Source organism: Lactuca serriola, chromosome 4, assembly GCF_051521515.1.
Source record: "Lactuca serriola cultivar US96UC23 chromosome 4, Lser_US96UC23_V15, whole genome shotgun sequence".
Classification (NCBI taxonomy): Eukaryota; Viridiplantae; Streptophyta; class Magnoliopsida; order Asterales; family Asteraceae; genus Lactuca; species Lactuca serriola.
This window is the reverse complement of record NC_136411.1, coordinates 262,732,736-262,745,624: the sequence shown is the minus strand read 5'-3', so window position 1 is coordinate 262,745,624 and position 12,889 is coordinate 262,732,736. Positions and strand designations below refer to the sequence as shown.

Here is a 12,889-nt window from a genome sequence, read left to right as displayed (position 1 = left end):
ATTCTAATTTGATGCTATATTTTTATGATGATGGAACCAATGGATGTTTATGTTCCTTTTTATGAAAATGGTTTTCGGGTTGCCTACTTATCTATTAAAAAAGAAAAATGTGGTTGAAAATTTGGAATGTTATAAATTTAGTAAATATATTCAAGTATTTTTCAAAAGTTGAGGTAACTTATACTCAATTTGTGTCCTTTTGAACTTTGTTATTACTAACAACAAGAGTAAATTAGCTAGAAACGTGGTCCCTGATCAAAACTATACGTTGGATTTACTTTTTGAAATCTTTCTGAAATTGTCCTTATTGTGCATTTCATTGCAGATTTTGTCCATGAGACAACGAAATGCATGTATTAAAAGATAAAACATTTTATCAAACCTATGATTTGAGTAAAATAAAAGCAGTAAAACTAAGACGAAATGCAAACTTGATGATGAATTTAGGATAACTTCAAAATTCGGACCAAATTTTTGATTTTAAGTAGGGTAGATGTAGTAAAACCCAACGAACTTTTGCCTTTTAGTTTAAAAGGTTCCTTATCTATTTTTTTGTAGTGTAGTTTATTAAACTATGAAAATCGGTATAAAAAACGTCATTATTTCAAATATGAAGGGGTAAGTCGGTTGTTCTTCTTAGTTGGCATCTTGATCATCATATATGGTACATGTGGCATGCTAAGAACATTCACATGGATTTTCTATAATAAACATAGCTTTATTAAATTAAAATAAAATAAAAACGAAAAAAATCAAACCCCACATCTTGAACAACATCACCTGAACATCGATAGTTTGCCCCATCTTCAACCATGATGACGGTGGATGCAACGTACCAAATCCTTCTCCTTCACACCTTCAAATCCAACCTTCTTCGCCACTTCAACAATGTCGGAGTAGCTCCTCGACCATATAGTTTGCTTAGATGAGAAGTGGGTAATCTATCCATAAATTGAGTATAAAAAACATCAAGGTACGGCTCTTGCAAGCTTTTGGAATCTCACTCGACTTGAGCATTTGAAGCTCCAATGGAAGAACATATGGGGTCTTTTACGATGCCTAGCTATATTTGCCAACATAACCAGAAAAATAACCCCATTTTTTGGGTCTGATGAATTTTCTAGGTCTTGTTACTTGCATTTGGCGTTCAATCATCTCGAAGGTGAGCTAATATGTTTATCAGACTTGTAACTTTAATCTTTATGAGTTAACAGTCTGAAACTCAAATGAAATATTGAAATTTTACTCAACATGGATCATTAGATTTGTAGGGATAGACCTAACAAAAATTGAACTAAATTAGGAACCTAGCACCTGAACATCGTCGAAGAATTTGACAGTCTAAGTTCTTTAGGTCGAATAAGATTGATAAGAAACATAGATGATTTAACAAGTTGTGTGGTGTGATATTGGTGGGTTCAATATCGGAGGAGAACAGATTGTTGTGATATTTGAGGTCGATGGATGGAGGGGTAAATCGGTAAGAGTTCTGAAACATAGAGAATGAATATGGTTTTTCCGTTTTTTAGAGATGGAACGATTATTACACATTAGGGAAAAAATAAGAAGAGGGGAGAAAGAAAAAGCATTGTGGTAGACTTAGTGTATGTGTGTGTGTATATATATATATATATATATATATATATATATATATATATATATATATATAGAGAGAGAGAGAGAGAGAGAGAGAGATTTATTACTCAAAAAGTGAAAGAAAAAAAAAAAAAAAAAAAAAAAAAAAAAAAAAAAAGCCATGTAATCTACTGCTCCTATTTAACAGGTCAATTCTAAGTTTAATGGCTTATACTACAAAAAATATATATCACGGACATTTTAAACCAAAACTCTAAAGTTGGTTGGGCTAATATTTACCCTTTTAAGCAAGGACATGGACAAAATTTGTACTTAAACAATACATAAAAACTTATCCTATATTGATGTTGACGATAGTATAGAGTTCAATGCACATGATTTGGCTATAATATATAAATCATAACACCAATTATGAGTACTTAAACTATAAAACAACACATACTTGTTCATTTATTGCATCATAATGACCAAAAACCTTTTGCTTTTATTGTTCTCCCCCATGTTTTAATGAGAAAATGAAGAATACAGAGTAGGTGTTAGCATCAATGGAACTTTTTTTACTGCGGTAGCTCCATCATTCTCTGTTATGTCAACATCTTTAGGGCTTAATTCAAAAGGTAGTTTCCAATTGAAGTAGTATAACATTTGAGCAAGAGCAGACTGAATAGAAGTTACACCAAAATTAATCCCAGGACACATTCTCCTCCCTGATCCAAATGGAACAAACTCAAAGTTTGCACCCATGAAATCAGTAGTCGATTTTTCAAATCTTTCTGGTTTGAAACTTTCTGCATCATCCCAATATTCAGGATCAACTGCACATGCAAAAGCATTGACAATCACTTTCATCTTCACTGGTATATCATAACCAGCAATCTGACATTGTTCTCTACATTCCCTTGGGAGTAGTAGAGGGAGAGGAGGGTGAAGCCTTAAAGTTTCTTTGACAACAAATTTAAGGTAAACCAAATCTTGTAAGTCACTCTCAGTGATTTTCTTCTTTCCCTTGAATGCTTCTCTCACTTCTCTTTGTGCCTTATCCATCACATTAGGGTTTTTCATCATTTCTGTCATTGCCCATTCAATTGTCATAGCACTCGTATCGGTGCCTCCAGTAAACATATTCTATATCATTAAGAAATAGTTAGAAAATCTTCTAATGCTCCAAACTTATCATAATAAAAGACACTCCTGAAGCACATTGTATAAGAAGTACCCCATTAGAGTCGGGGAAAAACTCACACTGGCATGGTAAAACCTTGTATCAATGTCAGTTTTTTATACCAAACCACAAAATGTCATTCCATAACCATCTAAGCAATGCACCCTAGGCCTTAATTTTCAAAGTCAATTATTAAAAGAATTACAGAAATCAGTCAACTATTCGTATACTTTTTTGGCATATTTATGCAGTTACAAAATGTATAGAATTATATTTACAAGAAGATATGTATTAGTCAGCAGTCACCAGTTGTGTGTTAAATTCATTTAAAATTTTGGAGAACATAGTTAAAAGACTCCACACTTTGAAGCGTGATGAATTTTCCAATCTCCAATGCTTTCATATTAAGTACACTAATTCAACAAATTAACTTATAAGTATTTTTCTTTTATTATATCTGCACACTCATAATGAGAAATTGCTGTATAAACTAAGTTCATAGAACACTTACAAGTAAGGAACATTTATTGTTTTTACACGTTTATATCCACGAACCATATTGACCAAATTATTTGTGTAATAATATATCGTTTTCTAAATTATCGAATCTCAACAAATCAAAATATGATGTCTCAGCCAAATTTTGGCGAGTAATTAATTAACTTATTAGTTTATAACCCATAGAAACCATAGTTACAAAATTAATTCATATTGATAGCAAAAATTCATAATTATTAATCAATTATTTTAAATAAATTATTAATTAAAAAATATACCAAAATTTTAAAGTTAGTTATACCTTCAAATTTAAGATATAATCAAAAAAGTAAATGTTTCTATAAAAAGTTTAAAATTTATTATTTAAAACTTTAATCTAATTGTGATAATGATTTGTCTAATATATCTACTTGATACATGTCATAATACTAATATGAAGTTATATTAGAATGACACATGAAAAAATAAGATTAAAACTATTTTTTTATTAGTATATGGACTATTTAACAAGTAATGTTTTAGTATTTATACCATATGTATAGTTTTTGGTTATTTTTTTATATAATTTGTTAGAAACAGTAAACTATGAAAACGATGATTCAAAAACGTATTAAAAAGTTTGTATTTTTTTGCAGTACGAAAATAAAAAAAGAGTTTAGAAGCGTACCACAAAGACAGCCTTGATGTTGTCGTCTGTGATCGGGAACTGAAGGCCACCACTCTCTTTGATGGTGAAAAGAACATCAAGCAGATCGTCTTCCGAGGCACCGTTTCTTTGTCTTTTGGTTTTCCGTTCCTCAAAAATATCATCAAAAATCTTATCAAGACTTTTGTGAATCTTCGTCAACTTAGATTTCATCCCAGAAATGACCGAAAGGAACCCAAACTCAGGAAACAGATCTGCAACATAAAACCCACTCACCAATCTCCCCAAATCATCCACCAATTCGATCAATACATCTTGTTGTTTGCAGTTATCCCCAAACGACGATTTGCACACAATGTTGTTGATCATTTCCGTTACCTTCTCACGTATGACTATTGGTTTTTCACAGCTCGATCGGAGGAACTCGATGAAATGATCGATCTCTTGCTCACGGAAACCACTGAACGACCGGACTTTTTTGGCACTTAAGAGTTCCACAGTGATCATCTTCTTCATTTGTCGCCAGTAATCGCCGTAAGGGCCAAGAGCAACGTCGGAGCTTCCATACAACACAATATCGGCGAGGAGAGTGTAGGGGCGGCTAGCGAGGGCGAGATCGTTGGTTTTGAAGACTTCTTTGGCTAACAGAGGAGACGAGATGACAATGGTAGAGATCTGGCCGAGTTGCATGTGCATGATGGGACCATATTTCTTGGCTAACTCACGGAATGCATGGTGCGGCAGTGCTCCAGCTATCTGATGGATGTTTCCAATAATGGGTAGCTTTGGTGGACCTGGTGGAAGATTTAGAGATTTCGAAGCGTTGGGTTTTCTGTTAAGGATGAAGTAGAAGGAAAGAATGAGGGAGGAGACCAGGAGGAGGAAGGTGACTCCGGCGTCCATTGTTGTGATGGAGAAGATGATGGGTAAGCTCCATCTATTTATGGAAGCTAATTGGATTGGAATCAAGTTGACTTAATTATTGCTCTTTCTATTTTCACATGCAAATTTACCATAACAGTCACTGCTCACGACTCACCAGTATATTTTATTCCAGCTGCTCCTCGTTCCCAACAAGTAGTTGGTAGTAATTAATACAGTCATGAAAGGTGTGTAAGCGTTGATTCACACGAAAGTGTATTTTCTCAATCAATCTTACTATAACCAGATCTTCATTTAAATCCCACCAATTCACGTAAAATCGTGATCCTTGTTTTCTACTGGGTTTTTGGATTCATTTAAAGGCTATACGGCTACCTTTTTTAGTTTCTTTTTACTTCAAGATTTTGTGGAATGGTGGAAACGGGTTTCACAACTAATCGACAAGAGCAAGATTGCGATTGTGGATATCGGATAAAGGTGAGAGCATATGGTACGGGCAACGAAAAGTGGTATTTTTGCTAATGTGTCATTTCATAACATGGTCATAACACCATGAAGACCATTTCCCCCTTGATTTTATGGTATATCTTGTTGGCGTTATAACATATTGAAACGAAAACTTTCATGAGTTGCACATTTCTTCTCTCTCTATTTTTCTCCTTTTAACCTCGGTCATAACAATGAACACCATTTCCCACTTTGTGTTATAAGTTGTTATAACACCACCTCAACGGGCACATACCTAATGCTCTGAAACATCACAAATGTCTTCGATAGGTTAGGGCTGCAACCTGCATGGTACTACACAACTAGGAAAAAAAAGTTTTTAATGATCGACTAACACTGTCACACCCCCCGACCGGACAGCGGAAACGCCAGGAGACGGGTGACTTCATTGTGCAGTATCATAACAATTGAATATAAATGAAACAGAGCAATTCAAACATCATACATTGAGATAACAAACTTATATGGTTTACATATGGTATTTATTCTTCGAGTTACAAAAAAGATACATAAGTAGAAAACTTCAAACTACAGCTAAATAGTCATGCATCCACGTCCTTTGTTACCTGCTCACTAGGTCCCTGGGAATATAAGTAGTTTTCAAAAGCGTCAACTAAAAAGTTGGTGAATTTATAAGTATTTTGTGCAAAATCGTTTACACTTGTTTACAATCGTTCTTATGGTACTTTCAGAAAATCCGATATTTTCTATTAAATCGTTTGAAGCCTTGCTTTGAAAATGATGGATATATGTGTGCATGTCGTTACTTTTTGTTCATCCTTAGATGGAGTGATTTTGAAAAGTAGTGAAATTTGTAAAGAAGGGTTGTGTTCGAGAATAACTCTTTTTTTTTAAATGTTAGCCAACCGTTTCCAGAAAATCTCCCATTTTCAAATAGAGAATAAATATGTAAATCTTGTTTTTCTTAGTGGGTATAATTCAGTGTGTGCGTTCTAGTTCATCGTTACCGAAATCGTATAAAATCGTTTTCTTCAGAAAGTCCTATATTTTCTGTTATAAAATATTCGTAAGTTCTATTTCCAACTGTGTAAACTTACATTTGTGAGTGTGTAGGTTTATCGTTTTCAAAATTGTATACAAACGTTCTCTATAAAGTCTTACGTTTTCTGATTTGTGGTAAAACTCTAATACTTGTTAGGTGAAAGAAATCAATCATGACGATTGTGGACATTCTACGTGATGAAAAAGGACAGTCAACGCAACAAATGCGGACCATCATTTATCATGTATAGGACGCTCAAGACAACGTGCCAAATTTATTTATGAGGTTTTTCCTTACTATATTTCTAGATGACATAACATATTCCTTTGAGTCGTTATAACCATACTAATCTGACAGATTGCCCGTTTTGGCGTTTCTCAGGCGCCCTAGTTTTTTGAAAAGATATTTGTCACCCTACACTGGCATGTCTAGCTGTAGCGAACAGCAAATGTGTGGGATGTCAACCTCATATAGATCCATACACAAATTCTCGCTCTCCCTCCAGGAGACTCTGGCTATAACTCCTTACAGGACTTTAGGCGTACACTAATATTTTTATATTATTTAGGTACTTTTGAGATTTGTCTAACTAGAATATTGACAACCTTTCGAGCAATCATTCGGGATTCATTATTTGTTAGATAAATAATGATATTAGTGCTCATTGAATAGAAATATCGTTCTCGTTTCATATTGTTATTTGTACTTGTTATTTGGGTACTTCATGTTCGTTTCATTTCGTTTATAAAAAATAAATAAATAAATAAATAAATAAGCCATTTTGAACTCTTGTCAAAATGACCCTACATTATCCGAATTGGCAAATATGGTCTTTCCTTACTATGAACTGTTGGCTCGGACCCATATTAGACAGAAGAAAAATGTCAAGTCATAATTTGTGAAAATTTATGACTATCGGTTATGACACGTATTTTCTGTTTTATGACATATAGAACATTACTTATGTTCCTAAAGGTTTTACGATAGCAGATTATGACATGCAAATATTTTTGTCATGAAAACTCTATTTTCGTATATTGTTCTTGATAAAACTATTTATATTAAAATATTTATAAATAAACTCAACTAAATCAACTATTTGGTAAAAGTCATGAGCATGAAATAATACTCCAAGATAACATTTATATTTATGTTTGACAAAAGTGATTTCAAAATATTATTATTTTCATATTTCAATCACTTTCTAAAATATTTTATCTAAAAACTTGTTTAAGTGAAGCATGAAGCAATTCCTTATAGTTGTTGTTATAAAAATTTGTGACTTATACTTGGTATCTACTAGTTCTTGTTTCTAAAGATATTTTGTGAAATATAATCCAAACTCTTGAGACTTAACCAAAATCTCGAGTTTTTGGACTAAGAGTAAGGAATTTCATACTTAAGCACATGTAAGATGGCATACATACACAATAAGTAATTAGATCATGAATTACACAAGGCTCTGACTTGTATTCTCCCCCCAAAAACAATAAAAGCTTAGAAAAAGTGGGGGTATGAAGCTCACCTTGAGTTGGTTGAGGAGTTGTTTGGAGTTATGGAGTGAAGATCTCAAGCTTAAACTTTTGGCTGAGATGAGGAACTCCTCTGGGGAGAATGTTATCCTAAGGTTGATTACCACATATTATTATGAATAAAATAATATGGATTCATCTTGAAAGTTATGTAAAATCTTAGATGAGTGGAGAACTTACTTTAGAAAAACTCCAGGGAAGATTGGAGAAATTTTGCTTCCAGCAAGATCCTTGTTCTTGCCTTTGGGATAAGCTTTTGAGAGGAAATGAGAGGAGTGAGAGGAAATGGATAGCCCAATCTTTCTTCTATTGTCGTTGTTTTAAGAGAGTATAAGAAAAAGGGAGGAATCTTTGGTGTATGGGGATCTGCTGGTCCATGTATGAATATTTTGTGGGTAAAGCATGGGATATTGTGATTTGCATGGGGAATAAGAGTTTCATCAAATCACCAAGTTACACTCTTTGTCCTTATCTTGATTTAGGATAGGATCTTCCTAAATCCTAAAGTTTTATTTTATGAAAATATGATTTAAATAATTAAATTTGGCATAAAATAGAGGTTTTAGGGGTCTAACATATGAAAAATATGAGTTTGGTATAATTCTCGACGTCAAAATGCCTTAAAATGATAAAAAGGTCCGAGAATGACAAAAATTCGGAGTGGTGGGTTGTTCCTGCGAGGGTCCGAAGTGCTTAAGAGGAGTTCCAGAGCCATTCAGCAAGATCTAGAGTCAATATGAGAGGTCCGGAGCACTATCTCAAATTTCGAAGTCAGGAGGCGGATCGGAGGCGAAGTCAGTAGTCCGGACCGAGGTGCAAAGCCGGCTAAGAGGTTCCGAAGCGAGACAGGTCTTCCGGTGCAAGGTTCCGAAGCAAAACATGGGGATTCTGGATTCCATTAGAAGCTCCGAAATAGGGAGGGGTTCCGGACCAAGAGGGTCTTTTTGGGGTTTCCTTTTCCGGTTTTGAGCTGTTTTCGACTTAGGAAATACTTAGAGAGATTTGAGATACGTGGAGAGATTTCACATTCTTGGAGAGATTTCACATTCTTGGAGAGATTTGGGAGAGATTTCACATACTTGGAGAGATTTCGAAGAGATTCAATATACTTGGAGAGATTTCACATACTTGGAGAAATTTGGGAGAGATTTCACATTCTTAGAGAGATTTGGGAGGGATTTCACATACTTGGAGAGATTTGGGAAAGATTCAATATACTTGGAGAGATTTCACATACATGGAGAGATTTAGGAGAGATTTCACATTCTTGGAGAGATTTGGGAGGGATTTCACATACTTGGAGAGATTTGGGAGAGATTCAATATACTTCGAGAGATTTCACAGACTTGGAGAGATTTGGGGCGTCAGGTCAAACAAGACTCAAACGAAATCCTGCTCCATCAAGCCAAGTATGTTGACGATATGCTAGAGAAGTTCAGGTTCAGACACCCAAAACCTGCCTTGACACCGATGGTCGTTTAGCCCCTGTTGACTCCAGATACTGTAGGCGCATCCGTAGATCAGACTGAATATAGATCGATGATCGGATCACTGATGTATCTGACCGCAAGCAGGCCTGAAATCATGTTCGCAGTCTGTCAGTGCGCACGTTACCAGGCTAATCCTAAACTCTCCCATTTAATTGCTGTCAAAAGAATTTTTCGGTATCTCAAAGGCAGCCCAAAATTGGGTCTTTGGTACCCGAAAAATTTTGAATTTGATTTATATGCTTTTGTTGACAGTAATTACGGAGGTTGTGAGCTTGACAGGAAATCAACTTCTGGGGAATGTCAGTTTTTGGGAGATCGACTGGTGTAGTGCAAGAAACAACATACAATCTCAACCTCAACAGCGGAGGCAGAATATATCTCTGCTTCTGCTTGTTGTTCTCAAGTCATATGGATCCAACATCAGCTGTTGGATTATGGTTTGAACTTTCTAGAAACCCCTATTTTCTGTGACAAAGCTGGAATTCAAATTGCTAAAAATCTAGTCTAGCACTAAAAAACCAAGCACATCGACATCAAAGTGTATTTTATCAGAGATTGTTATGAGCGTTCGCTCATTCGGTTGGAATAGGTTCGCACAACTAATAATGTGGTGGATATGTTCACAAAACCATTTAACAAAGCTCGATTCTATGTGCTTGTTGGATTTTTGAAAATGATACGCTTTGACCACTGATTTTTGTTTTAGGATAGTTTAAATTTGCGCATTTAATTTCCATTCTCTCTGATGTGTGTAAAATGCACTGGTTTTAATCCTACTTCTAAATTATAAATTTAGCACACAAAGGCAGTGAACCTGTCTTTTAGTGGTATAGTTGGATAAGTAGAGTATCAAACTCAGAGAACGGAAATTAAACTAATAACTAATTTTAACTAAGCAAGTAATAAAAGTAAAGGTTTTTCTCTAGTTTTACAAGACTAGAAACTTAAACACACCACCTAACAAGTGATCAACTAACAACTAAAAAAACAAGTAAAAATTCACCAAATTTAATAAAGAGTTTCTATTTAGGTCCAACCAATACACTCCTATGGTTATTTGTATAATAATACGATAAATTAATTGTTATTGGTTACCAACTATAGTGGTGAGATTCATGTTCACTAATACTAACCCTTAGACAATTAATCAATTCAAGCAGTGGCCAATTGTTTAAACTAATTAATTACCTAGTTCAATTATTTGGATTAAATAAGATTTGTAATTGGTTAATCAAGTTGGTGTTTCAATTAACCTCTTGTTTGTTGGTTTCTCAAACAAGCTCACACATTAATTTACCCATTCTCTAGTTAATCCTAGTTTCATGTTCATTATTCCTAGACATATGATAAAGTGTTCACATAAACATATGAGGTTAACAGCTAAAAGATGTTCATGCAGCTTAATTGTCTTCCAATTAATAGAAAATAGTTTTGGCTAATGCATAAGCTTCTTTAACAAACTTAATTTAATAAAATCACCAATAAACAATCAACAAAAGTAATAATTAAACCATAGGAGTAACTTGGTTTTCCTAAACAGAAACAATATGAATTTAGCTCATGATTATAGAGGAAACAAGCTCAAAAACGAATTTAATTAAGCTAGACATGATTCAATCCTAAGATTAAGTGGAAGATATAACATCATTCGCCTTGAGTCTTCAAAAGATCAAAGGTTAGGGTTCTTCAGGTCTCCAAAGGGTTCTTCAATCGCAGGTGTAACTCCTAGAAGCCAGAAAAAGAGTCCACAATTCGGATTAAGATCTAATATTTGTAGTTATCACAAAACAGGGGCAACTCGGCAAGTAGGTCCCCCAATTCGCCGAGTAGGCGTGTAAAATCCGTGTACGGCAAGGATTCTTGACTTTTCTTCGGGAACATTCTCATGAACTGGCCGAGTTGGTGTGTGGACTCGCCGAGTAGGTGTGAATGTTTTCCTTTTTCTTCATTCTTTGGTCTCTAATTGCTTCTCCTTATTCCTTTTTACCTCCAAGCATGTCTTTTGGACTGAAAACAAAATTTAAGCAGTATTAAGTACCTTTTGTCCACATTATGCACATAATTAGCTAAAAATTAATAAAAATAGATGCTAAACATATGGCTAATTATGCAAATATCAAAATACCCCACACTTGGCTTTTGCTTGCCCCCAAGCAAAACTGAATTTTAACACATTAGAATCACATAGGACAACTCCAATCGAACCCAACCATTATGCCAAGACCGCAACACATGCATTTGTGTCTAAAATTTTCCTAATAACCCCACATACTCTAAATACTCACAATCCTCATAAACATTCGCCTACTTTCTCCAAACAATGCTCATTTTATGCATCCCTCCGAATCTATCCACAAAAAACCTCTTAACCTCAAGGTGTTTTTTGTTGAGCAACCCAAGCATACATAATCTAAACAATTACAATTTATGATACCACATTGGAGCTCTTTGGAATTCTTCACTTCTTTGTTATTTGATCTTTAATTTCTTTGAATTCACCACCTTGTTGTTTGATTTTTGGTATCTTCAACTTTTTGAATTTCTTCAGAATTTTTGATCTTTTAACTTCATACTTTAACTTTGATGCTCCAAAAATTCTTCAAACTTTTCTTGTAATTCTCTTTTTTTTAACATGTAACTCACTTTTTTTTCATTCAAAAGCCTACATGCTTAAGCAGGGGCACTCAACTTCAACCTTTATTTGTTAACGATAATAATTTTCCTGGATACATTTCTGGTACACGATGTTAAACATATTGCATCCTTCAAACTAAGCGATGTCGGGTTTTTGTCCCATGATTTCACTAGAATAAGGAAGCCACAAATGCACTAGAACGTATATAGGCTCAACTAAACATTTGAGTTTTCATGCAATCATCAACATAATTCTAACATGGAATCCTAATTTAATTTTTACCAAAATTTTCTAAATTAAATCCTAAGTAACATTTTTGGTATGCAAATTTTTTTTAAAATATACCTAAATTAGGATATTAGGATTCTAAATTTACTAAGATGTAACCAACCCCCTACCCCACACTTAATTTATGCAATGTCCCCATTGCATGTTATGCATAAAAACATGAAATATATAGAGAATTGGAACAAACTCACCTATGGTAGCAGTCGCGAAGGTGATTTTCTTCAATTAAGCTCCAACTTTGAATGAATTTAGACATGGGAACAGCTCATCGATGTCTTGGGTGCCATGTCGCTTGTAGTAGACTTGCAAATGACTCAAATATATAGAACAAAGCTCCTAGAAACCTCCAGTAATGAATCTTCACGAAAAATATGGATAAGGACTGCAATAAATTTGCCCAAAACAACTCTAGGATAGAAAAATGTTGATGGACTCGGCGAGTAAGCCGTGTACTCGGCGAGTAAGCCGTGTACTCGGCGAGTAGATCGTCAATTTGTAGTAATATCGTGTAACTACCCATGTACTCGCCGAGTATGCTAGATGCACTCTGCGAGTAGGCACTGAGTTGAGAAAAACGTCTTGCTCGTTTACTTCTGACTAAGGTGCTGAATTTGGATAATTCAGTGACTCTTCTTCTAATTACTTCAGTA

General features: G+C 34.5%; 1 protein-coding gene across 1 annotated transcript; it reads right to left on the bottom strand.

The window, feature by feature from the left end:
• Positions 1-1,955: 1,955 nt before the first annotated feature.
• On the bottom strand, positions 1,956-4,831 carry LOC145096992 (cytochrome P450 Tp9025-like). The gene is made up of 2 exons (XM_079034420.1): positions 3,924-4,831; positions 1,956-2,721 (listed from the first exon to the last, which is right to left on the bottom strand). The coding sequence occupies exons 1-2, from the start codon at positions 4,803-4,805 to the stop codon at positions 2,101-2,103; spliced, it is 1,503 nt and encodes a 500-aa protein (XP_078890546.1). The 5' UTR covers positions 4,806-4,831; the 3' UTR covers positions 1,956-2,100.
• Between the last annotated feature and the right edge of the window lie 8,058 nt (positions 4,832-12,889).

Bases quoted from the DNA above. Each gene is read 5' to 3' on its own strand.
- LOC145096992 (XM_079034420.1), bottom strand. From the start codon at position 4,805: ATGGACGCCGGAGTCACCTTCCTCCTCCTGGTCTCCTCCCTCATTCTT. The intron at 2,722-3,923 runs GTACGCTTCTAA...TTAATGATATAG, and splicing joins ACATCAAGGCTGTCTTTGTG to AATATGTTTACTGGAGGCAC.